The sequence below is a fragment of the Protopterus annectens genome, chromosome 1.part1 (assembly GCF_019279795.1).
Source record: "Protopterus annectens isolate FY-2018-M chromosome 1.part1, PAN1.0, whole genome shotgun sequence".
Taxonomy (NCBI): Eukaryota; Metazoa; Chordata; order Ceratodontiformes; family Protopteridae; genus Protopterus; species Protopterus annectens.
The window spans coordinates 825,301,434-825,324,775 of NC_056726.1; the positions used below are offsets into that span (position 1 = coordinate 825,301,434).

General features: G+C 38.1%; 1 protein-coding gene across 2 annotated transcripts in view; it reads right to left on the minus strand.

Annotated features, from left to right (window-relative positions):
• Window positions 1-23,342, minus strand: part of LOC122807596 (myosin-IIIb-like) — a 2,420,886-nt gene that overhangs the window by 293,668 nt on the left and 2,103,876 nt on the right. For both annotated transcript variants that reach the window (XM_044078517.1, XM_044078510.1), the window contains exon 23: window positions 8,162-8,362. In XM_044078517.1, the coding sequence (XP_043934452.1) occupies window positions 8,162-8,362 (201 nt within the window). The remainder of the gene's footprint in view (window positions 1-8,161; window positions 8,363-23,342) is intronic.

A 23,342-nucleotide genomic window follows, 5' to 3' on the forward strand; every position in this document is an offset into this window, starting at 1 on the left:
ATTTTGGTTCTTTAGAGGCCTCCTGCAGGGCTGCTGTTACTGGGTCTGTGGTTAGAAGGCATGCTTGGCTTAAGGAGCAATCCTTGCCTGATCATGTTAAAGCTAAATTGTTGGATGCTCCTTTAAATCAGGACCGCCTGTTTGGCAATAAGGCTGAAGAAGTTCTAAAAAAGATGGAAGATAAAGCTAAATCTATGCAAACTGTTAAAGATTTCTTACAAGTACAATCTCCAAGATTTAGTAGGCATTGACCTACTAAGAATTGGTCCTTTCCAGCCCCTTCCAGATCCTCTCAAGTCAAACCCAGACACAGCAAAAACATCAGGTTTCAGTCCCAGGGTACTCTCAGAGCTAAGCAGTGGAGGGCCTCCACTTCCAAATCTGGAAATAACAAGACACCCCCCTACAGTAAACAGCCTCAATGACTTCCTTTTAAATTTACCAAGCACTTATCTTTCAACCGCCCCTTTGGGGGGAAAGATTGCTCTTCAAGCAAAAAACTGGGAACTCATAACCCAGGACAAATGGGTTTTAAATGTAGTGTCCCAGGGATACAGATTTCATGTCCACACATTGCCAGCACAAAAGCGGGTGGCCAGACCTGTCCCCAAATCAATGGGCAGAGGCTCAAAAACAAGTATTTTCTCTCTTAAGCATGGGGGCTATTCAACTGGTGCCAGAAGAGGAAAAGGGACAAGGTTTCTATTCAAGGCTTTTCCTGGTACCCAGAAAAGACAAATCATGGCATCTAATCCTGGAACTGTCTGCTCTAAACACTTTTCTGGAGATTCCAAAATTCAAGATGCTGACTCTTCACTAGTTACTTCCTATGCTAAGCAAAGATGCCTGGCTGGCAACTCTAGATTGAAAAGAAGCTTACCTGCACATCCCAATCAAGGAATCTTGCAGAAGATACCTACGATTCAAAGCAGGCTACTTGCATGATCAGTTCTCTGCACTGCCCTTTGGCTTGTCTACTGCGCCCAGGATATTCATAAAGTGGCTGGCTCCAGTTATTGCATTTTGCAGGCAAAGAAATATTCAAATATATCCATACCTGGGCGATTGTCTAATTCAGGCAGAAACCCAGGGCATACTTTTTAAATCGTCTGGCATTTGTAAAAAGGGTTCTAACTTGTCTAGGGTGCACCATAAATGAAAAGAAATCACAAGTGGTACCCTGTCAACAGATTACATTCCTGGGTGCAAGCTTGAATACAACTGCCCAGATGGCTTTCCTTACACCAGAGAAGCAAATTCATTTGGTAACTTACTTCAAACAAGTGGCCACAAAAACCCTGCTATCTTCAAGACAAATACTGCAAGCATTGGGATCCATGGCCTCCTGCATTCTTCTAATTCCATATGCAAGACTGCATATGAGGAAACTACAGTGGTATCTAAAACGTCTATGGAGTCAACATTGTCACAGCCTGGAAATAATGACTCCTATCATACCTTGCCTATGCCTGGAGTTCTTATGGTGGACAGAAGCCTGCCACCAAAACAAGGGATTACCATTCACACTACCCCCTTCCACCCAAACCCTAACTACAGATGCATCAGGCAATGCATGGGGGGGCTCACCTGGCAGGGAAGTGCATTCAGGACAAATGGAACCCAAATCAAATGCACCTACATATCAATCAAAAAGAAATGTTAGCTGTACAGAATGCTCCGACAGCCTTCAAGGACTACATTCTTCCAGGACAACTAATGGTAAAGACGGACAACACCACAGTTATGTAGTACATAAACAAGCAGGGGGGTACACATTCCCACCCCTCTGCAGACTAGCTATGGCATTGTGGAACACAGCCCTGAGCTACCAAGTGCATCTACAAGCTCAATTCCTGCCAGGAAAATTGAATACACTGGCAGACAGATCAAGTAGAAACCTCATGGAGCCACGAGTGGAAACTGGAACCATGGATTTTCAACATGTTGACAAACAAATGGGGGAGCCCAGACATAGATCTACTTGCCCCCCCCCCCAGAACTACCAGTTGGACAAGCTTGCACAAGGACTCCCCACAAACAAGCTGGGAAAGTGGATGCTCCATCCTTCAGCTGGAAATATCTATCAGTCTACGCTTTTCCCCCTCTGCCTCTGCTCTCCAAAGTTCTACTAAAAGTCAAACAGGACAAATAAGGATGATTTTGATTGCTGCAGACTGGCCGCGCCAACACTGGTACCCCCTCCTGCGCAGTGTGTCGCAAATATCTCCATGGCACCTGCCTCAGACCCCTTCCCTGCTGTCTCAGCAGGAGAACCAAATTCTGCACCCTCAGCTTCCAACATTAAACCTTGCAGCCTGGCTGATCACTTAAATTCACCCTTATCATCTTTCAGCAAACCTGTGATGGATGTCATCTTGGAGGCGAGGAGACCTAGTACTAGAAAATGTTATGCTGATAAATGGAAAAGATTCTGTGCCTGCAACCAATCTTTAGGAATGAGCACAGCAGCGCCCAATTTACCTCAAATTTTGCAATACTTAACTGAGATGCTTCACAAGGGCCTGTCTTTTTCCTCCATTAAAATCCACGCCTCAGCTATTTCAGCTCACTACAACACAGAACCCACCCCTCTTCTCTCATCCTCTGCTCAGGCAGTATCTGAGAGGGGCTAAAACTTCACCCAGGAGAGCTCCAACCCCTGCCTGGGACCTTAACTTTGTTTTGGAGAAACTCACTCTACCTCCTTTTGAGCCAGCTGCTACTGCAGACTTAAAATGTCTTTCTTGGAAAACAGCCTTCCTTTTAGCAAACACTTCAGCTAGAAGTATATCTGAATTACAGGCCCTTATGGCAGTGGAGCCTTTCATCATCTTTCATGCAGACAGGGTATCTCTCAGGACCAATCCATCCTTCATGCCCAAGGTGGTTTCCAGTGTGGCTCTTAATCAGTCCATTCACTTGCCAACCTTCTTTCCCAATCCACAGAACAAAGGGGAATGGATTCTGCATTCCTTGGATGTGCACAGACAACTTAGATTCTACTTGGACAGGACTAAACCTCAAAGGAAATCTGAACAACTGCTGGTAGCATTTGCTGCAGGAGCAGAGGGGAAGGCTATTTCAAAACAAACCATTTCTAAATGGATAAGCCATTGCATTCATTTCTGCTATAAGCACCATGGAAAACCTATCCCCCAGAGAATCAGATCTCACTCCACCAGGGCTGCATCTACTTCTGCAGCCTTCCTCAGAGGCATCCCTACCAGGGATATCCTAGAAACTACCTGGAGTTCTGTGCATACTTTCACCAAGCATTATCATTTACCAATTTTCTATAAATCCAGAGCTGGCTTTGCCATTGCTGTCTTGCAGGGCCTTATAGCTGGCCCTAATGCTGTATAAACTCCTCCTCCCAACCATAGCTTTGGGAATCTACCCAAATGTAATGACTGCAACAATGAAACACGAAGAACATAGGACAGTTGTGTACACTTACCATAAATGTAGATGTTCGAGTGTATTCACTGTTGCAATCCTGGTTACCCTTCCTCCAGCCCCATAGATTTCCTGACTATACCTCTACTTTCCTTTACTATGCTTAAAAGTCTTTTTGGTGTATTTGCTTTTGGTTGGAGGTATACTTTTGTGTTTATTTGCTCCCCATTATGGGGGCTCCTGACATCTGGGGCAAGAAAAACTGATGTAATGACGTTGGCTGCATGTTTTATACCCCTGATGACCTGACGTCATGGAAGAAGGGGCAGCATCCGATGCAGGACCCAAGACTTTGTTAATTGGGCTGACTGAGGGCAACCTATCAGCAGATTACCCCAAATGTAATGACTGCAACAGTGAATACACTCTAACATCTACATTTATGGTAAGTGTACACAACTGTACTTTTTAGCTGTTCTTGTATGTGATAAAGTTATTGAAGTAAATACATACCTTTTTTCTTCCTCCTCTTTTTTCTTTCTTTATTTATGGTATTAAGAAATGTAGACATTACAGTGCAAAAAGAGAATAAAAAGCTAGACAGGGTGTCATTTTGAGTTGCTTAAGTGGGAGATACGGTGTAAAAGCACACAAATCATAAAATATGTATAGCTGATATGTTTTCTCTTACTTTTGCATAGGTGAAAGTCTGGATTGAGACCCTTGGCTTAATCCAATAACAAATTTTAAGTGGAGCAAATAAATATAAGAATACTACATATAATGCAACATTTTTGTTTATAGCTATAAATGTTTCAGCTTGTCTTTCAGGCTGCAACAGAGGAATACATTTTGTTTTCACTTACTTTTCTGTGGAGGCAAGCATAGGGCAATAAAAACAGAACACTGGTTTCTTCAAGGCCAGAAGCTAATGATTTCTGGGGTGGGAGGGGGGAATAAAATTAAAAAATGAACATACACCAATTAGTGTAAGTAGAAGCACAGGCAATAACATTCGTCTTAGCAAGAACAACCTCAAATGCAAGTTAACTAGGGCCCATGTTAGCAGCTGTCTGTTTGTCAGAATGTTCCTATTAGGAGGGTTAAACTTTATTTGAAGATGTACATAGTTATGTGTGTTTGCATTACGTTAATAGGTTCTGGGGGCATTTTTTTGAGGGTTTTTATTAAAACAAGTCTTGTAAAATGTGACATAGGTTCTAATGTTGCCATTTTCTTTATACCTCTTCCTTTTTCCACTGTTACTGTCTAACCCTTTGGAAATAGTAACTGTCTGGAGTAAACTAGAATAACCAAGGATTTAAATGTATTCTAATAATGTCTTGGGGATGCCCTAGATATTCATACTGTAAAATGATCTGTAGGTGTATGATGTATTTATTATAGTGTGTCACATAGTCTTCCCAGAATTTAAACTGTAATACCTTTCTTGTTTATTATAAACATTTTTGTGTGGTGGTGGTTGTTTATATGTGGAGCTTTTCTCCCCGGGCCTCTACTGAAAAAGGAAATATATCCAGTTGGTCCAGCCTGGTCAACAAATGTAAAATAAAATAAATAAATAAAAATGTTGACAAGGAAAAAATGTATAAAGGATTAATCAGCCAAACATTAATGGGTGCGTGCATCACAAAAGCTGGAATCAGACATTTAAAAAAAGCTGCCATATATAACACATGGGAACAATGACTTATTGCCATTAAGGTGACACTTTCCATTATACCTTGGAATGTAAATGGCCTTCAATACTGATTTCCTTTTGTGAATACCATTGAATTATATTAAGAAAATTAAGAAATGCAGACTGCAAATGCTACAAGAGCCATATTTGGAATGAACTCAACATGTCAATTTGATAAAGAAAGGATTTTGTGATGGATATTCTGCAGAATATCAGAGACAAAGGAAAATAGGATTACTTGTCTTAATCGTTAGAGGAGCTCAGTAGGAATAGAAGAGGAAAAAAGATAATGACAGATTTGCAGTAGTGTCAATGGATGAGGATTACACTGGCAAGTATTTTTATTCCACATAAAACTGCTATTTTGCAGCTTAAAAAAATTGGGATAAATCAGCTTTCAGCAGGGAGTATTACTTATAAGAGGGGACTGGGATTTGATTTGCAACAACAAAGGTGTATCTGGGAGGCCTAAAAGGAAGCATGTAACAAAAAAGGGTAGTTTTCTAAAGAAATTTATGAAAATAGTTGCTATGAAAGATGTGAAATCAGTAGCAGGAACTTACAGAATTTGCATTTTATTCCCCAAGGTACAATAACTGGGCTAGACTTAAAAAAAAAAAAAAAAAAAAAAATTACTGAATTTTCACTTGTGACATTTGTAAAAAAGTTATGTACTCACCATAACATTCCACCTGTGCTGTCCATTTTCATTTATCCTTGACATATGGGTTTGATTCTGACATTGGAACCGAGTCGGCCATTACTTCAGCTCATGCTAACAAAAACTATCGAGCTTCACATCTACCCATAATCCCAGTCTCCCAATTACCACAGATTGAGTTTTCAGATTAAATGTACATTGACAGAAAAAGAAACCTCAACAGAAGCCATATCTGTTATGCCTCAAAGGTTACCAAGAGATAAGTATATTATCTGTTCCACCAAAGAGTTCTGAAAGGCCAGGGGATGGTGGGAGGGGAGTCAGGGATAAATGAAAATGTACAACACAGATGGAACGTTATGGTGAGTCAAGTAAAGAAAGGCACGCAAGTGGAGAGCACAATGTATTCAAAAAAGGCTTTATTCCACACAATAATTAACGCCAGTAAAATGGAAGAGTTGTTTTTGTCCAAACTGAGTCAGACCTCATCAGATAACACATCAAACTTTTTAAAACTAGTTCTTGCTGTTTGAAACTCACTTCCAATTGAAAGTCAAAACAGTCCTCACCTAACCAACTTGCGGTTTTCACTAAAATCACACTTGATGCCATACAATGCAGATATTTTAACTACCTACCTTAGAGTTTTACTCCTTTCCCTGCACAACCTCTTACTTGCTTTGGAAACCGCTCTACTGAAATGTATGAATTACAAAAAAAACACTTTGTACCTGTGCCATGAACCAAACACTAAACACCCATCTTTCAATCTATAACGTCCTTTTCTCCCCATTTTTCCACACGGGATCACATCAACAGTGACTATCATCTAAAGCCAATGTTTAAACTGCAGGGTGGCTAGCCCTGCTGCACATCAAACTCTATATAACTCTACTGTTGATGACAAATGTAAAATACAAACTGCTCTCTGGTTTCTGACCTATATTTTCAACTGACTTGGTCATAGCTGAAGATGACAGTGCAATGGTGTAGCGGTCAGCATTGTCACCTCACAGCAAGAGGTTCTCCGGGTCGGTTCTTGGCTGGGGTGCTCTCTCTGCAGAGTCCGCATATCCTCCCTGCATTCGTGTGGGTTTTCTTCTGGTGTGCTGATTTCCTCCCACATTACAAAGACATGCATCTGGAGAGCTTCTCCTCAGGCCTCTGCTGGAAATAGGCTTTGTCCTAGTCGGATATTCCCCAGTACAGAAATGTTAAATAAAAATAAAACAAAATTATCACAAACTCTACCAACCTGCTTATCAAACGGAGATTTAATGAATTAATAAATAAAAAATACATTACTTTAACTGATATGTATATTAAACTGTTCAAATTATTGGAAGATTCTTTACAAAAAAAAAAACAAAATCTGTGAAACGTTTTACTGCTTAGGGACTACATACCACGCCAAGTAACTAAAATTTACTAATGACCTACTTCAGTTAATTTTTTTTTGCCTATTACCATCTCTATCAAAATGGTAATTTTGTTAAGACTCTATAAGGGAAGCCTAGACCAGAAAAAGCGGTCACTGGCAAGGGAACTGTGGACAATGTGGAACATTCCTAGTAGGTAATTCCTTGAACCATTTCATAAGTACACTTCAGATTTTGCGCTTGCTGAACAGTTGAGACTTCTGCTGAAGCATACTGACATGAAATCTCCTATTAGACTGCTTACAATAACATTTTTTGAGTATAGACCAGTGCTACTATTTCTTTTGATAACTTAGTACAGCTGTTTCCAAACTATTTTCAAGTCTATACTCAAATGTATGAAGGGGCGGGGAATGAAGGAATAAAGGAGCATCAACGCAAGAAAGCTAAAGTACTCAAGGTTCATGGTTCATTTCCGATCTCTGGCCATTGTCTGTGTTGAGTCTTCATCATCTCCCAGTATCTACCTTGGTACTCTTGTTTCTTCTAAAAAACAAGCTGTTTAACTGGCTACTCTTAACATGTTTATTCATTAAATATGATATCATTGCACATGGTTCCTTTTGGAAAATGTATACTCTCTATATATAAGTTAAGAGCTAACTACTGACCTTTGGAAGCAGATATACCTTGTCACTTGAGAAACCGACACCGTGGCATTATCAAACAAATATGTCAAAAAATAATCTTCAAGTAAAACTTGTATTAAAAAAGAAAAAGAAATGTCTTCAGGAACCGTGTATTATTTTCTAAGATTAAAGAAATATGAAATCTTATCCAATATGCAAATTGCACTACTAAACGTCCAACAACCACCCTGCAATACAAAAGGGAGCCAAAAAATAACGAATACTTGGATAACCAACTTCTACTCAGAATCACATATGGATAGAACAATGATAATGGTGCATATAATTCTGTGAATATGTTCTTAAAGAGAAAAAAAAATGGAGGAATAGTCACCCTGGTTCTCCTGCTCCAGCTGTCTCTTTCTTTCTTGTTCAAGTTCCATCTGGTGCTGCTCCTCTCTCACCCTCTCTAGTTCCCTTTCTTTCACTCTTTCTCTCTCCAGTTCCATCTCCCGTTCTCGTTCCAGCTCTCTCTCTTTCAACATTTCTGCAACCAAAACTCTGTATATCCGTTGGCAGCGGAAGCCTTTGTACCCTGGGCAGAAGGGTAAATAAAAATGACAAAACCATTAACAGCAATTCATCTAGTTTTATTATCAATATACCTACTGCATTTCCATGTGTGATTTCACAGTCTTATAGAATATTTGCATGATCTGTTACATTCTGCATCCAGGTATACATGTACCATCATTTTATGAAAACTAGATGTTTGGCAAATGTCCTTTGGAATACTCCTTTCCTCAAAATACTTTCTTAGAGTGCATTCTGAGATGGGACTATGAACCACTTTCATCCCCCACAAAACTAACCACAGTACAAGACAGAATCTGGTATTTACCTCTACTTCAATGTTGGCAGTGGTTTTCTGCAAGATTCAGCAATGCACACCAAAAGGGGAAGTACTGTCTTTCCCTGCCATGTATTTATCCAATAAGCCTTTCAAAATTAACTTACTGCAACAGTCTCTCAAACTATAGTTTCATTTATTTATTTGATTAGTTGATTGACTGCATTTGTTGACTGAAAGGCCTGGGTACAGAGTCCCCTTTTCAGTGCAGGCCTGGAGGGAGAAGCTCCAAATTACATACATTATAGATTTATATATAGTGTAGAAAAAAAAAACGTGTTTTACAAGTATACACATAGTCTACTGAATAAAGACATTTTGTAAAAGTTTATACTTTGTATAGAAAAATCATTAAATAGTATATTGAAAAGTCTGCATAGTAGTGAAGTTATTGCAGATAATGCCACAAGGCATGGATACGGATTATTGTTTTGAGCAAAGGAAGATAATGAGCATAAATCAATCGAGGGGTTGTGAAAAGATGAGAGGGAAGTAGTTGAAAGGTAGGATGAAGTGTGGAATTATGGTTTAGTCTAGAGTTACTTATCCAGGATTAGATCAGGGGCATGGGCAGGGATTTTGCAGGTGATACTTTGTTTAAGTTTAAAATGTTTGAGATGTTATGTTTGATACAGCTGGAGAACAGACCATCACCAGCTGTACTGTTGGAATTAGTGATATGGATTAACAGCATTTTGGGGTGAGTGAAGTGGCCTATTTGGTTTATACGGCTGGATTAGAGTTGACAGAGATGGACAGTTTGTATATTTATAGATGAGGTTATGAGTAGCTGCAAGCTGGGAATAAAACAGTAAGTGTGGTAGTTCAAGCCAGATAAGTTCTTTGAGTGCCAGACAGTGGTGGGATTTTTGTGAGTGACATACTGCCAACTTTGCAACTTTCTGTTAGTGTTATTTGTGCTTTGGGAGCCGAGAGATGTGTAAGTCGTAAAAATAGGAACCAAGTAGAAAAGTGTTTGGAGTAGAAGGGTAGAGGCCAAGTATTTTCTAGTTTGGTCAGTGAGGACATTTTTGACTTTGTATAAGGAACCCAATTTCTGGTGAGCTTTCTTTACTCTATGTTGGATGTGGTAGTTAAATTTAAGTTGTTGTCAATTTTAATGCCAAGTTACTTTGTATGAGTCTCCAGATTTCAAGTTTAGTGTTATTTGTTGACAGAATATCAAAGGAAGATTTCTCTACTGAAAGGTATATTACGATAAAGAGAATACGTTTGCTTTGGTAGCGGGTTAAGATTTTGGATATTATATACGAGGGCGGAGTTGTTGGATTACTTAATTACAATGGCTGATTTGGAGCATCTAGGAGGTGATTAATGAAGCTGTTGAAAAGAATGGGACAAAGAATGGACCCTTGTTGGACATCGGTGGAGACTGGGGGGATGAAGGAGAAGTCCATGTGTCATTTTTATGGCTTGTGATCTGTTAGCAAGACAGCTGTTAAACCATGCAGTAGAAATTTCATCAAATCCTATTGTTAAAAATGTTTGTAGCATGGGGTGTGAGACTGTGTTGAAGGCTTTAGAAAGGTCTAAAAAGAGGGTAGATCCTAGACATCCTTCATTTCTATAGGTATTTACACAGTATTAGTGAAATGCAGGAGGTCTGTAGAAGTGCAATGATGGATGTAGAAGCCTTGTTGGGAAAGGAAAAACAAAATTATGTTTGGCAAGGTGTTGGGACATCTAGGACTGAATGCATTTTTCAGGAATTTTAGATAAAGGGGCAGGATAGCAATAGGGTGGTAGTTATGAAGCATGATGTTATTTCCCACTTTATGTAGTAGTAGCATATAACTTTATTCACAGTGTTGGGAAATATGTTTCTATGACACAGCAGTTTATACGTATGGAAATTAGATAGGATATAGCCTTGGCAGCCATTTGTAGATAGACGATTGTGAGACTGCCAGGTGCTAGGGTGGTGCATTTTAGTTTAACAGAACTTTTTAAATGGTTGAGGTGAGGACTGACTGCAAGGAGGAGGAAGGCAAAGTCAAAGTTGTTGCTAGGGATGTAGTGCTTTGATAAGGGATGTGACTGATTTTATTAAGTGCATACTAAACACAGTGACAGTGTTTTCTGTACTGTTGGGTTTCGGATGGATGGCATGGCCTGTTTTGAGGATTTTGTTAATAGTTGACCAGAAAGCCTTTGGGATTTGAAGGTTTTTGGAGTGCATATTAGAGTCAATTTTTTTATCTGCTTTAATTTAAAATTTAGTTTGACTTTTGAGATGCTGAAATAAGGTGGCTTTGTATTATATTTCTGATCTAGGAATTCCATGTCCCTTTTTTTAAACAAGAAGCATCCTTATTAAATTATCACACATGAACACAGGAAATCATACATTTATATAAATGAAAATAAACCATATTGACAATTTCAGTTGCAAAAAGAAAAAGCTGTGGTATCCCTTGATGTCGCAGAAAACCTAGTATGCAACCTAAGCAGAAACTTTGCAGTGTGGAGGGTGTGAAGTTCACTCCTTGAAATATGTTATGCACCTAGTTCATTAATAAAATTTGAACGTTAAAATACATATTACAAAATAATAAAATAGTAGGTAGTCCACAGTTGAGTTAAAAAAGGAATATCCTTTATTGAAATACACAAACAAGCTATCCTAGTCGAGTATAAAGAAACGTATTAAACACATTAATTAATTTATATATAATTAGGTTATTTAGAGGAAGAGAGTGGTTACACAGGGTGGTTCTGTTAAGACCAATAAAATCATTAAATTCAATCCATTAACCAAGTCTCCCTTCCCCTTAAGACCAGTGTAAACTGAGACTGTATTACCTTAGAACTGAAACTTAAAAGTTAGAGACAAAATATATAAGAACAGCTTATTAAGGCTAACTAATCCAATGTTACTAATTAAGAAACCAACTCTAACAAAATGACTAATTAACAAAAAGATCTGCCACTAAACATCAAAATAAATAAATATTAGTAACTTATAAACTGAAACACTTTTAACAAAGATTGCTTTTGTACCAAATAAACACTTCATCAGGTTTGAGAGTATAAATAAACATGTATACAAATCTACAAGTGAACACCTAAGTAGGCTGAAAACCATAGCTATAAATGCTAAGCTGGAAGTACAGTAAAAATGTTAGAAATAAATAGTAAAAAATGTTAGAAATAAAGCATTAAGGCCCTGGGGATCTGTTCAAATGTGGCATCTAAGAAAGCACTTAGTTTAAATGAGTAAAAGTATCAGAAAACAAATGTCAGTTATTTTCACTGTATAATATTTATAATGTTTGGCATTTGTTTACAATATTCATAGGTTGGTACTAGGCTATCAGCTCTAGAGCCTATAACAAGCCTAGCCATAACAATTCCCGGACTATTTTTTGCCACACTATTTACTTCACTGGACCCCTGTCTAGCAGGGCAACTGACGTGATCCCTGGGGTGAATTTCCTTTCTCCCATCCAATCGTCAAGGTTCCTTTTGAAGAGGACCAAAGAGGCACTCTGCTTGACATGTATGGGCAATCTGTTCCAGAGTCTGGGGTGTCTCTGGGTCAGGAACCTATCCCTCCAGCATGTTTTGTTTATTGTGATGACAAGGTTTAGATCCCTGGAGCGTGTGGCTCTGAGGGATTGGGATTTCTTTAAGTGTAGCATGTCCAACAGCTCTGGATTTGACATGGCCTTGTATGTTAAGCAGAAATTGCCTCTGAGTAGATGATATGCGACAGAGTATAGCTGGAGTTTTTTAAGGCGGTCAGTGTAGGGCATCTGCTTTAGGCCTGTGATTCTTTTAGTGAGGTATTTCTGCGGCCTTTCCAGTTGTTGCAGATGTCTTGAGCGGTACATACCAAACAGGGCGTTGTATTCTATAATGGGTCTAATGAGGGATGAGTACAGTGGGACAATGACCTCCTTTTTTCTGGATGAAAAGCCCTTAGTGATGAGGTGTGCCACATAGAAGCATTTCCTGACTGTTCTGGCGATGTGGTTATCAAAGGTGAGACCACTGTCCACCTGTGTCTGTAAGTCTCTTATCACACTTTTGGTGTTTAGTGTACTGCCACTTATATGGTAATTCACAGATGCATGTTTTTTCCCAAAGGGGATAACTATACATTTCTTGGCATTGAGCTTGAGCCCATGGCTCTGGCACCAAGCATCTGTTTCTGTAAGGCCCTTTTGTAGAGTATCCACATCATTTGGGAATTCAATAATGGCTCCCAGTTTGCAGTCATCTGCAAACTTTGTTATCCAGAGTCCCTTAGTGTTGGCCTGTACTTCAGATAAGTAGATGCCAAACAAGAGCAGTCCCAGGACTGAACCCTGAGGTACTCCACTTGTCTGGAGCTGGATTTGGAGTCGGCTACTTTTACAGTGTGGGTTCTATCAGTAAGCCAATTAGCAACCCATTGGGTGATGTAGGGATTAATGCTCAGCTTTGTACGTGTATCTATGATTCCAGAGTGGGGGATGGTGTCAAAGGCCTTGGCAAGGTCTAGATAGGCTGTGTGGACCACCTTACCCTTGTCCATGGCTCTGGAGACTGATTCGAAGAAGTCGATCAGGTTCAGGAGACAAGATCGGCCCTTCACGAACCCAAACTGGGTGGGGTCCAGTGTTTGAAGGTTGCCAATGTCTTTGTTTATAAGTTCCATGATTATACGCTCCATGGCCTTGCAGATGAGCCTTGTCAGACTGATGGGATGGTAGTTTCCAGGATCCAAGGTGGATCCCCCCTTGTGGAGTGGGAAAACTGTAGCTCTGCGCCACTCAGTGGGCACAAAACCTGAGGTGAGGCTATGATTAAATACGACACTTAGTTGAGGTGGCAGTTCATACTGTAGTTCATGTAGTACACAGCCCAGGATGTCATCTGGTCCCATGGATGCTGTATTCTTAGCTTTGGAGCGTGCGTTTTTTACCTGTGTGGCCGTTATTACCAGAATTTGGCAATCTTCCAGTATTGAGATGGGCCATTTAGGGGGTGAGAGGGGGTTGAAGTTGGCACTAAATTGATCTGCCAGGATATTGGCAATATCCTTGGGATCAGTATATTTAATGCCATTCTGTTTTAGCTCAGAGCAGATCTGAGCATTGCCATTTAGATTCTTGACATAGTTATAGAATGCCTTGTGGTTGTCTTTGGAATCTTTGGCAATTTTATTTTCGTACTAGCTTTGGAGGATTTTATGAGGGATCTCAGTTTCTTAATGAGGCTGGTAAGGACGTTTTTTGCATCCTGGGATTTTCCTCTTTTCTGCAACAGTTTCTTCCTTTTGTTGTAAAGTTTGTTTATGGCAGGGGACCACCAGATTGGCTTCCTTTTTTTGGATGAGAGCATCTTGGTTCTATTTGGGATAGCACGATTCATGCATGAGTGGATGTGCTCGTACAGTGACTTAGTGTAGGATTCAGCAGTTGAACTAGCATGTGTAATATTAGCAAGTATGAATTAGCATGTATAATATTAGCAAGTATGAATTAGCATGTATAATATTAGCAAGTAACGTCAGCATTAATCAGTCACATATCAGACTTTTAATAGTCTTTTAAACAGAGAGGTAGTTTATAAAAAATATACTGAAAATAGACTGTCAGAGGATCAAATAAAAAAACTGAAAAGCTTATACCAATGTCAAAACTAAAAATTCAGATTAATAAATTAAAACCCAATAACGCACCTGGAAATTATGGTATAATACCTGAACTATATAAAATGATGACTAAGGATGCTTTGAGCATTTTACTATATGTATATAGTTAAGGACTTGCGAAGATACCACCATCCTGGAAAATATACCCTAATATCCCCAATTTTAAAAATGTTCTTCATACAGACCAATTTCACTTTTAAATGTAGATTATAAAATATTCATGGCAATCTATACCTTTAGAATAAAACAATTTCTTCCAGTGTTGATAAACAATGATCAGACCTGGTTTATAATGAACAGGAACTCCTACAATAATATCAATACAATACTATCAATAATTGGTTATATTAATAATTCAAAAAAGAACCAACTTTGGTTAGTCTGGATAGCAACAGTGCATTTGATTCAGTTAATTGGGAACACTTACTATTAGTACTGCAGGAATGTAATTTTATAAACAACTTCTTACAATTAATCAAACTTCTCTATGAAAACTCCTTTGTATACATTGCAATAGGCTCATATACTTCCCAATCAATCATGATTACTAAAGGTATGGGGTTGTCCCTTTCCCCACTATTTTTTTGCTCTAGTTATGGAATCTTTTGCAAATTATACAATATCAAACAAAAACATCAAAGTCACAGTAATAAATAATGATTTAATTCCCAAAGCATCCTATTACCTTTAGTCACTTCAATGCTGGCCCCAATAAAGGCTGTCCCTCCTGTAACTCCACAGGTCAATACAATCAGTCGCACAACTCCAAAACATACTTGTTTGCAATAAATGCAGGCAGTCCACAGATGTAAAAGCCACATTTATTGTGCAGAAAGACAGAATAAAACACAAACTACTGGATTTAGCCCTTTCATCTCCCATCCACAGACTTAATCAGAATCAGGATCTGATGAAATATCTGGATGGGAGATGAAATATCTGGATGGGAGATGAAAGCACTAAACTAACTATCTTTTCTTGTGGGATATTACAGGTGACCAATGGTAGAAACTCTTTGGTGGTGCTGATGTTATTTCCAGGAGGGATGTAAAATCCCTTCATGGATATGGTTTTGTGTGTGTGTGTGTGTGGGGGGGGTTAGCTCAGTGGAGCACTAATGATTTCATCATTTTTAAGGAATGGGTGGAAAGGGTAAGCTGCACAATATTATGTATAAGACGACTACACCTCCTGCTTTTTGTTTTACCTATCTAACTTGGTATGTTGTAACAGGGTGGTAGAATTTATTTGTCTTTAATATGGGGCTTTTGCTAAGCTCCTGTAATTACTATTCTGTAATTATAAAGTATGCTTTATCAAAACTGCAAAATTACTATGCTTAGCTACCAAATGCTAAGTTCCCAAACAAGTTACACAGAGGGTACATAGTGGTCAAGACGATGAATCTTATGACCACAAACGGGACATTTAACCAGCATTCACGAGTGGAAAGAAAAAAGAAAAGAAAAGAAAATGCCACTAGCATTAGAGAATACTGAACTAGAAAACTTTTGCCTACTCTAAATACAAAACACCGATTTTCTCTGCTGGTAAAGTGCTAACAAAAAGGATGAGGAAGTGGCATTAAAACACACACACACACACACACACACACACACACACACACACACACACACACACACACATATGGCACAGAAAGGAGAAGGAAATAAGCTTCTAAAAACAATATCCAAAAAACAAACTTCCAGCAAGGGAAAAGAAATATGGACAAATCTAATCTTAAATGACAAGAACTTTAATGAACAATGAGAACATTTGGAAAAAAATATATACAAAAAAAAAAACCCTCACTATGAGCCTAGGACTGTTTTCCAATGCTACATGCTCCATGAGAAGCAAAGTAAATCTAGACAGAGATAGAAAGGCTAACAGAAGGCATTATGGAAGATGTGAGAAGGCAAAAGAATGGGACAGTTTTCATTGAGCCTGTGGCCAAGTCTTACAGGTTGACAAAGATAAACTGGATTATCTTAGAAACAGTGTACATATTAAATTTGCAAAGAAAATGTATCTAAAAGCATTTGCCTACAAATTTGCCCAAAGATCTATTACATACCACTTAAGCAACTCTGACTTCCAAAATTGTTATAAATGTAATAAACTGAAATGAAAAGCAGCCTTAATAAAGATAATGCTGTTTTCATGTGACTAACTTATAAGCGTTTATCAGCATTGGAATTAATATGACTTAATGAGTTTCCGCAAAGCGTATTACTGTCTTACCATTATTTATTAAAGCTATCAGCCTATATTTATAATTATATTCTTTTTAAGCAAGTTAGAGCCATAAATCACAAATGTTTCTTCAGAAGAAGCCTTTGAGTACTTCAGATGCCTTCCTCAGACACAAAATGCACGCAAGTGGAGACTAAGAAAATCAAACTGAATACATTTTAAATCCTGCTAACAGCAAGTACCCTAATCTGTGGAATACTTCCAGACTTCAGATAAAATTGGCAAAAGTTTTTTTTCATGACATTGCTAATTTTAAATACTCATGGAATTGGATGGACAGGAGACTTAGAGATAGGATACGTGAACATTTGTACCACATGAGGATTACGTCAACGGTGAATGTACTTTCCAAGCATGTTTTGGAAACTGACGAGAACCACTGGTTTAAGTTTATGGTCATGAAAGTCATCTATCCCAATCCATGGGGGGTGACATTAGGAATGTAACCAAAACCTGGGAAACTAGATGGATTGTAAGACTGAGGGCCAATCAGTATCCTGGGCTTAATGTCACTGTCCCCTTTAGGCCCATTTTAAAATCCAGGGGATTGAGGACCTGATAGTTATATTCCATTGTGTCTTTATTATTATTTTTAATTTATTTTTATTCGTTAGTTATATATTTATTACATTATATATTTTTATATTTTCTCCTTGAGATATGCTGATGCTTAGGAATTGTTTTTAATATGTATTTTTTATATATATTATGGAAGTCTGCTATTATATGAGTTTTTTACATAATGGTTTTAATCATTTGAATGCGTCTTTAAGGACTAATTGATTGTAGATTTCCTGCTGTTTTTAGTATAAATGGATTTTAACTCAGTTGTTTGATATGATCTGATGAAGTCCTATTGGGTGAAAGCGCTTGCCTGTTTGTTCATGGAATAAAAATATTTTTTCCTTTATTTATGGTGGATGTCTATTGAGTTATCCAACGTTGTACTGTTCCAGTACCCTGTGGGCTGCTGGTGGGCACTGGGATATTTACCCTCTGCGAGTTGTCTCTTTTTATATTACTCATGGAATACATTTTAGCATGGGATCTGTGGGACCTCTAACTGAGAACTACTGCAGCATTCTACCATGAACACTGACTTCACACACCAAAATGCCAACTCTCCTCATAGATATGGCTGGTCTTACTAATAGGTTAAGGATGCTTTTCCTACATTTACATATTTACTTATTTTTCAGTAAAGAAGTACAATAACAGCTTTTCTTTATTTAAAAGATAACACATTGCCCAAAGTGCCCCTTGTTCACCACATCTGTGGTACAATAAGGGTGATGTGCATTATAGCTGGCCAATCAATCCACATGCTTTCTTCTCCTTGCTGTCCCCAAAACATACCCGATTTTTGAAAAACAAAAAACAAATTTGACCCATAGTGGTAAAATAAAACTACAATGAAAAAAAAAACACTTACAGTAATGCAGCAGCAGTGAGACACAATTCCACTTCTTTAGCATAAGAACCTGTTTTCATCTCCACAAGTGTTTTTTTTTTTCATCATATCTAATTTTGGGACAGAAATCTCATGAACGTTAGACAGTAGAGTGGACCAGATGGTTAGACTGGAAAAGAACAGCAGCAGCCAGTGGTAACATGCTCCAGGGATCTAAACCTTGTCATCACAATAAATAAAACATGCTGGAGGGATAGGTTCCTGACCCAGAGACTTCCCAGACTCTGGAATAGATTGCCCATACACATAAAGCAGAGTGCCTCTTTGGACCTCTTCAAGAGGAACACCTTGACGATTGGATGGGAGAAAGGAAATTCACCCCAGGGATCACGTCAGTCACCCTGCTAGACAGGGGTCCAGGAAAGTAAATAATGTGGGAAGAAATAGCCAGGGAACTGTTATGCCTAGGCTTGTATAGGCCCTAGGGCTGATAGCCTAGTACCAACCTATGAACCTATGGTATTCTCCAGTTTTTTTTCCCAATCCTGGCAAGCGACCAATAAGGGCAGTGACTACTTTGAAGGTGTAATGCTACAATACTTTGATATAGTTGATGAACAAGAGTGCTCATGGGTTTTGTGTGAAACAGAGTTAAAACACATTATTGTGGCCCTAATGTTTTATTGCAATCAGCCATCTAAGGTGAAAACAAATTAGCTAGAATTACTTGGTATGGGGACTGTCAGTGGACATGAGATGCTGTCTGCTGATAAAAGCAATTGATCATCTCACCATTTGCTCAGGTTAAATGGTAATTAATATGTCTTTGCAGGACTAGTACACATTTGTGTGAAGTAAAATGCAATGCTTTACTTGTGCATTCCATGTCTGAGTGAAAAGTCTAGAACTACATTAATGTGGTGATTATTACTATTAGCTTGTGCTCTACCCCAGTTAAGTTGTAACAATAAATAAAAAAAATATGAATATAATATTAAAATATAAGTGCAGACCTCTGAGTTGTACACTCAATCTGGTTATAACTGTTAGATATGGGAGCTGTCTGAGGATGGAAATGACTGATACTACTGTCATGATCAGCTTAAACAGTCATTAATCTGGCTTTGCAAGACTAGGATGCATTTCTATAAAGTAAATTGTGATAAAACAGTTCACAATAAAGTATTTCAATCAGACATTTGAGGTGTACATACTCTGTCTAACTGAAGAGCTAAGATTGGAGCGCTCATCTGTGATATTTTTTAAAGAAACATCTTTATTAAATTATCACATATGGCATAGGCAATCTTGCATTTATATAAATGAAAGCAAATCATCCTGACGCAATTCTAGTTGAAAACATTATATATCACTTATAATCTATCCCAGTCATTGTGAGTCATGTATTGTTCCCACAATTCCCATTTATTCCTATGCAATTTCCTCCTTTTACTACATTTGCTACTTCTAGTTAAGTTGGTTTAGACTTTGAGTTCCATTTGCTAGTAATTGCTTTTTTGGCATCCACCACAATTAGAGTCAGCAAGGCCTTGCTATGTCTAGGCAATTCTGATACTGTATCGTAGCTCAAAAATGATTTCCTTAGTTGCACCAATTTGCTCACCCAGCATCTCTGACACAGCAGTCTGCAGTATGTCCTCCAACTCATCACACTGCCAGAAAATATGTTCCCAGTTACCTATTTCTTCCCCATCACACCTCCATTTGCTGTCTATCTCTGGAAAAAATCTTTTGGAGTCTACTTGGGATACAAAAATACCTATGTAAACACTTCCAAGCAAATATTCTAAATCTTCTACATTTTGTTGCATATTTGGGAGATATATACATATATATATATATATATATATATATATATATATATATATATATGTGTGTGTGTGCGTGGATATATATCTATATCTTTGTGAATTGCTTATTCAATCTCTTTTCCCAATCCTTTTTAACCTCCTCTGACTGATTTTTACAGTTATCATGCAATGTTTTATATGCTCTACTAATTCTTCCTTTAACAATGGCAGCTTCTCTTCTAAATTCTGTTAAAAACTCAGCAGGTGCTGGTCTTTTGTTTAGGACCAGCCTATTTCTTTCTCAATGACTATATTCTTATCAGTTCTCGACAGGGAAGGCAATCTCTAACCAGCAGTCCAAACAAATACTTGCATCTTTCCATTATAGTACCTTTCCCTCTCTAGTTATTTGCTGCCAATACCTTGGTTTGTCGGTTTTCTCCAATAAATTCCATCCCCTCTCGACTATTATCAGTATCCCGGATTGCAGTCATCTCTATCGACAGAATCAACTTTCTCCATTCCCATGTTGGCTTAGTTCTTAGAATACTTTCTACAACTTTATCAATATAATACTCTGTATGATTACTATTATTCGCCTTAAAGGTTTACATCCAAAATTCCAGTCGCTCCTTGTTTCTTGAGCTTCTCCCCTTGTTTCATTCATCATCCTTTTACCACTTCAAATTATATTATGATGGTTGTGGTATATATAGGAGCCGTAACTCTACTGCTCTGAAATATCCCTTTAAATCGAGTAATCTGAATCCCCCTTGTTCTGTTGGAAGAATCAACTTATCCCACACGAGTTTTGCCATCTTCCCCTCCCAGATAAAATCCTTCAGCTCTTTATTAATTGCTATCCACAACCCTTCCTTTGGTTGATAAAAATATGCCTGATCTTTGTATAACTTTTTAACTGTTTGTATCTTACTATCCATGTCCATATAACAGAGATTCCATTTTCTCAGTTTTTGTATTATCTTTTGTTTAGTCTCTTCCTACAAATCCTTAACTGCCACACCAGAATAATTTTTAATCCATACTCCTAAATACCTCATCATGTCCCATTAAATATGAATATTGCTGAACTAGTTTGTGCGTGGGTACACAGTTTACTGTTACCTTTGTTTCAGCTTTGCTAAATTTGTATCACAGAAAGATTTAAAACTATCTCAAAATGTCTTTTCAAAATTTGTCAGGTATAAAATAATATCTGCAAAAAGAGCCAGCTTTTTTGACTACTATACCAATTGTATCCTTGGATTTCTGAGTCCCTTATTTTCTTTGCCAATGGTTCTAAATATAATGCAAATAAAGGGGAGAGGGGGACACCCATGCCTGGTCCTTCTGCTCAAGCAGAAATTATCAGAAAGGACCCTACCCACTTTAATTTTCTCCTCCAATCCCACAATATATACTCCTAATCAACCTTTAAATTTTATCTGAGAATGCAAATGATTTCATTGCTCTGCTCATAAAGTCCTAGCTTACTCTGTCAAATGCTTTCTCTGAATCAAGACCCACTAGCAACAGTGGTATTTTCTTACATTCTTCTCCCCTCTGGATTACCAATAATCTGTTAGCCATTACAGACAGGCCTTTTATAATCCTGGTTAAGTACTGAAATGGGGCTGTATGAAGCTGGATCTGACAGATCTTTACCCTCTAAGAATTGCAGCTACCACTGCTTTCTGCCAGAATGTACTTCTCCTCATAAAATACTGTTAAAGAAAACCTTCCATATCTTTATCAGTTTTTTCCCTCTTAGCTTCCAAACTTCCACAGGAATACCATCTATTCCTGAGGACTTTCCTGTAGATTGGTTATGCATCACAATTTTTAATCTCATCTCCTCCAATCATGTTAGTAATTGAGCCTCATCCACCTCTAACCTTGGCATATTTAATTCTCCTATAAACATTTCCATTTGTACCTTTTGTTGATTTCCACATTTCTCTGCTTTATACAGACTTTCATAGAATTTCTGAAATATTTCTAATACTTCTACAGGATCTGTTATCTTCCTTGTTATAGGCTCCCTCTACTTTCTATTGCCCAAGTTGTCATGCTAAAAGTTTTTGTGCTCTAGAGTTATCATCACAAAACAATTGTTTAGCAGCAATCTTTCTAAACTCATGCATATTATTGAGGTAATCCCTTATTTTCTGTTTAGCATTCTATAGTTGCTCCTCTTCTTGATCTGTAGGATTCCCCCTGTTTAGCAATACTTTACCATTTGTCAGTCCCACTAAATACTTCTTAACCACATCACCCTTTCTTTTATTTACACCCTACTTTTAAACTCCACTTTAACTTTATTCCACTCCCTAGCTATATTTTCAGAGGAAATCTTCTCTAACAGCTCCTGAATAATTTCCAATACCCATTCTTTAAATTCCTCCTTTTTCAACAGACAGGTGGGAAGTGCCAGTCTCTCATTTTTATTTCATTACCCTTTTTTTATTTTAGTTATTACTGACGCATGATCTGAAATAATGTGTGCGTATCAAGACCTTCAGTTAAATGCAGATGTTCCTGTGAAATGCAAATTTGGTCTAGCCTAGCCCAGTTATTGATCTTGGGGAATAATATGTAAATTCACTCAGAACTCCTAGTACTGAATTCACATCTTCCATTCAAAATATTTTCATAATTTTTTTCAAAAATCTGCCCTCCTTTGTAATATTCCTTGCTGAAAGCTGATTTCTTCCAGAATTTTCTTAAGCTCCATTACAGCAGTTTTTGGTGGAATATAAATACATGCCAGTATAATCCTTCTCCCTTGCCAGTAACACATTAGTACTGAAAATCTACCATTATTATCTTTTTATCCTCTTCTATCACTATTGGAGCTCATCTTGCAATTAATAAAAGTACTCCTCTTTTCCTTTGCCCCAGGTATTTCACCGAATAACCATCCTGAAAAACTTTCTTTATCAAATTCTCACATTCAGTTCTTTCCAAATGTATCTCTTGTAGCATAGCTATAGTTCATTCACTAGGCTCTCTCTTTTGTATTTATCTGCAAGGCCACTGACATTTAAAGGCATTATAGAAACTCATCTCTGATACTGATGTGATCTGACGTCTATTGATGGGACCAAAGACCCTGAACATTCAGGTTGTTGAAGGAAGCTCCCCACCCTCGATCAAAAGTATCTGTGGACAGCTCTTGAGTAGAAAGAGGAACCTGAAAAGGCAGTCTTGATGCACAGTTTGAATTTGAGACAAGGTAACAGCGAAACTAGGAATTCCAGCAAGTGGCAGTGCTGAGGCCAAACAACCTTAAGATACCACTAAAGTTTCCGGAGTTTGGCAAAAGTCATCCAGCATTCCTATGGTTCCATGTACCCAGAGTTCAGAGAAATTCCCTTGTAGGACGAACAGGAAGAGGAAAGGGAGACTGGAAATAGGCAGTCAAAAAGAGTATCTTGGGAGGTAGAAGGCAAATCAACATTGGGATGGGTCCGAATCCTGCACCCAAAAAATACTTGGTCCTGAGACAGGGTCAAGACAGACATT